Source organism: Rattus rattus, chromosome 3 (genome assembly GCF_011064425.1).
Source record: "Rattus rattus isolate New Zealand chromosome 3, Rrattus_CSIRO_v1, whole genome shotgun sequence".
NCBI lineage: Eukaryota > Metazoa > Chordata > Mammalia > Rodentia > Muridae > Rattus > Rattus rattus.
This window is the reverse complement of record NC_046156.1, coordinates 154,968,998-154,972,687: the sequence shown is the minus strand read 5'-3', so window position 1 is coordinate 154,972,687 and position 3,690 is coordinate 154,968,998. Positions and strand designations below refer to the sequence as shown.

At 50.9% G+C, this 3,690-nt stretch overlaps 1 protein-coding gene across 3 annotated transcripts; it reads left to right on the top strand.

Moving 5' to 3' along the window:
* The first annotated feature begins 672 nt into the window (after nucleotides 1-672).
* Nucleotides 673-2,492, top strand: LOC116897070 (reticulophagy regulator 1-like). 3 transcript variants are annotated; one of them, XM_032898695.1, is made up of 2 exons: nucleotides 673-1,129; nucleotides 2,089-2,492. In XM_032898695.1, coding segments are annotated over exons 1-2 (270 nt in total). In that variant the 5' UTR covers nucleotides 673-860; the 3' UTR covers nucleotides 2,090-2,492. The 3 variants fall into 3 exon arrangements, with proteins under 3 accessions (XP_032754586.1, XP_032754585.1, XP_032754584.1); XM_032898694.1 differs by lacking the exon at nucleotides 2,089-2,492 and adding an exon at nucleotides 1,843-2,062; XM_032898693.1 differs by lacking the exon at nucleotides 2,089-2,492 and adding an exon at nucleotides 1,813-2,062.
* The last annotated feature ends 1,198 nt before the right edge of the window (nucleotides 2,493-3,690 follow it).

Below are 3,690 nucleotides of genomic sequence, written 5' to 3'. Positions count from 1 at the left end.
CCGCCTTGTGACACGCACAACAGATCTACCGAAGCAACCATCTCCAAAGCTTGGCACACTAGCACAGTAGGGCCACAGGCCACCCTCTGGCCTCTCTACTTCCTGATCAGCTCGCTGACAATCTGCAAAGAACAACTCTCACTTCAGAGCCTTCAGCTCCCTTAACTAGAAGCGACTTCACCAGCCTGTGCCCTGTGGCCTGGCGGGTCCTCACTCTTAAAATCAGAGGGCCAAACCAGACGTCCTTCCTTGACTCCAAATGTGCTTTTCTTCGTTTCCCAAGTCAGCGTTTGCATCTGACACAGTTACGAAGGCTGTTCCTGCAAGGGACGTGGACAAGGGCGTGCTGAGTCCTGAGTGAGGAAATACATGGCCAGGAGCACCCAGCTATTTTCTTCAATACTGAGGGATGGACGACTGTCTGCTGTGACTGGAGAAAGTGGGAATGCGCCCCCTTCCTCCTTTTATAATTCAAAGCCCAGACTCCCCTTGGGGCTAGTCCTCTACCTGGGCCCCTCAGCCAGAAGGGAAAAGGGACTATTTTCGTTGGTCCCCAGCTCCCCAGGGACGCTGCACAGCTCGCACCCACGGAGCCCAGCCCAGGATGTGCAGCCAGACCTAGGGCGGCCCCGCCCCTACACGAACTTGACCGCACCCTCTTTCCCGGCGCGGCCAGGCCTGACGTCACAAGGCACTCAGCCGCCGGCACCCCGCGGTGCGCACCCTGCACCCGGACCGGTCCCCGTTGTCCTCGCTGCTCTCCCGGCGCTCACCGCCAGGCGCGCGCGCGCGCGTGCCCGCCCGCCCCCCTCCCTGTCCCCGTCCCCATCCCCGTCCCCGCCAGCAAAACACCGCTGAAGATGGCGAGCCCGGCGCCAGAGGAGCACGCCAAGCAGGGATGCCCAGCTACGGAGGAGCAGGAACCGCGACCCGGGGTTCCCGGGGAGGAGGCAGGGCCAGAGGGCGCCGGGCCGCAGGTGGAGGAGGCCGCGGGCAGGGTGGCCGCCGCCCTGACCTGGCTACTCGGGGAGCCCGTGCTGTGGCTGGGCTGGCGCGCCGACGAGCTCCTGAGCTGGAAGAGGCCGCTGCGCAGCCTGCTCGCCTTCCTGGGTGCCAACCTGCTCTTCTGGTGAGCGCTCGGGCTGGGTGGGGGCGCCCCAGAGGGCAGGTGACCTTGGGGCGCCCATGGCCGGATGTGGCCTGGCTGGGGGGGGGCTGGGCGCCGCTGCGGTGGAAGTGACAGTCTGGTCCCACTTGCTTGGTCACCTGTCTGAAACAGGTAGTCACCCACTTCAACTTTCCTCCAGACGCACTTCCCTGTGAGTGGCTGTCACCCTTGCTGAGGGTGTCCAGTCTCCAAGGGGAGGTGATGGTCAGCTGACCCACGTGTGCTCCTGTATCTAGGGATGTTCCAGAGCTCTTGAAAACTTCGGCCCTGGTATTGTTAACTCTCAGGTCTTGACCTGTACTTTCAAGTATGGGGGTACAGAGGCCCGTGGTCTTGAATTAATTTTTGCACCCAGAGACATATCTGGACCACCTTAGGTATTCTCTGAGCACTGCTACCTTCGTCAGCCACCAGAGATGGACAGCGAATGATTTGTTTTTCTTTTCCCTGGAGGGTAGGGTTTACTGTCTTTGATCCCAGATGAGAAAGAAGGAGGTAAACAAACAGGTGGATTAGGAACATCGCCCCGCCCCAAGATTGCATAGCTGTGGGGGTGGAAGATAGGTGGGGATGGGTAGTAATTTCAGGCAAACCCCAGAGGGAATATTCGGGGGATTTTCTTTAAGTAGCCCCTCAATCAACAGGTTTACCTCACCAGAAAGTGTTCTGCCTAGGTAAGCATCAGGCAGTGTCCGGCTCCACCGCGGAATGATGAGCGTTTTCATCTGGTACTAGTTCATCGAGGGCGAAGAAAAACCTTTGTTTGCTAAGTGTCTTCATAACATGCATAGCCCTCGAAGTACGGAATAAGCAGTTTCGCTAACAAGTACCTATTCACAGGACGTAGATTTCGTAACCCCAAAGTTGGGAAATAAATAAATGCATACAAAGAGACCGTAGCCTGTTATTTTTTTTTCTAGATTAATAACTTGAGCAACGTGAAGGATTTTCTTCAGATCCCTGCTGGTCTTGGTTTACTCTGAAAACGAGCTGTGTCTTGTTGCTGTCTGTGGATGTTAATTAACTTTGGGTCTCCCAGTATTGCTGTTTCTGAAGTTTATCCCAGGTCTCTATCCTGTTGTAAAGCTACCTTGGCCCTTAAATAAAGAGGTTATATTATGTTGTGCTAGACTGGGCAGGATACCGAGTCTTAGGGCTGTGTCTCAATTATTTACTAATAAGCAGCATGTTTTAGATTTTAAAGTTTTATTTACTTAAAAAACACCACAGTTCTAAAGCTTGAAGGTACAAAAATGTAAACACTTTGAAAATCTTCTCTCTTTGAAAATCTCTTTCCCACGCCCATCCCAGCTCTCCAGCTTCCTCCCAGAGGCCACAGGGGCTGCTAGCTCGCTCTCTGAGGCCTTTTTTTTTTTTTTTTTTTTAATAGTGCCTGTTTCAGCAGAAGTTCTCTGTGTTGTGCAAACTGTGGGCTGGCATAGTAAGGATTCTTCGTTTAAGGGCTGGTGCCTTGTTGAATACACCTTGTTTTGTCAATGCATAGAATTCTTTTCCAAGAGTATGGAACCCACCTCCTAAGATGTAGTTTCCAGCATGTGCATTTTGAATGTGATAGCTGAGTCTTGTACTGTGTATCATTTTGTATATCTGAAACCTTTTAAAGGGTGAGTCTGGTAAGAGAAACAGTTGGGTCAGGGGGCATGTGCCCTTGCATTTTGATGGCTGTCTCTGTATTGTGGGTCTGACCACCATACTGTTGTTGGGGTTCTGCCAGATCATTTGCTCACCAGTGAGTGTGACAGCGTGCTCCTCTATACTCTTGCCAAGAAGCTTTTGAAAAGTGTTTTACTCTTGTAAATCTAGTAAGTGGAAAGGGCACTTTGGTATAGTTTTAAATTTGCATTTGTCTAAGACTGATTGCTTTTCTTATGTTCAAGGACACCATGATCTGCAGTGCCTATTTGTCTATAACTCTGGTTTGTTTCTTTACTTTGGACGTTGATCTTCTTATTGACTTACTGGAGCTCTTTTTATATGATGGATTTTACACAATGTAAAGAGTTACAAACATTTTTTCCTGTGATGTATTCTTGCATGTATGCATGTGTGTGTGTATGGGGTATGCGAGGAGTTTATGGGTGTTCTGGTCTACATCTAAGTTTGTGCATGTAGTAGAAGCCAGAGGGCCTCTTTAATTGCCCTTGTTAGTTTTTTCCAACAGGCTTTCTACTAACCCTGGAGCTCATAAACATGGCTGGGTTGGTTGGTCACTGAGCCTCGGGGCTCTGCCTGTCTCTAGCCCTTCCATGCCGGAGTTAGAGATACACGCCATCTCTCCTGGCTTGTATGTAGTCCTTGGGAGCTCAGTGCTCGAGTGACAGGCACGTTCCTGACTGAGCCACCTCTCTAGCCTCCCTGTGACATATTCTTTCAGAACCATTGTTGGAGCTATTTTTTGTATAAATAATTAAAAAGAGTATTTGATGTTTTTCATGAGTCCATCTTACCCACTACTCTGATGGGATGACAAACAGTGGCCAGAGATTGAAGTTGGTTAGGAT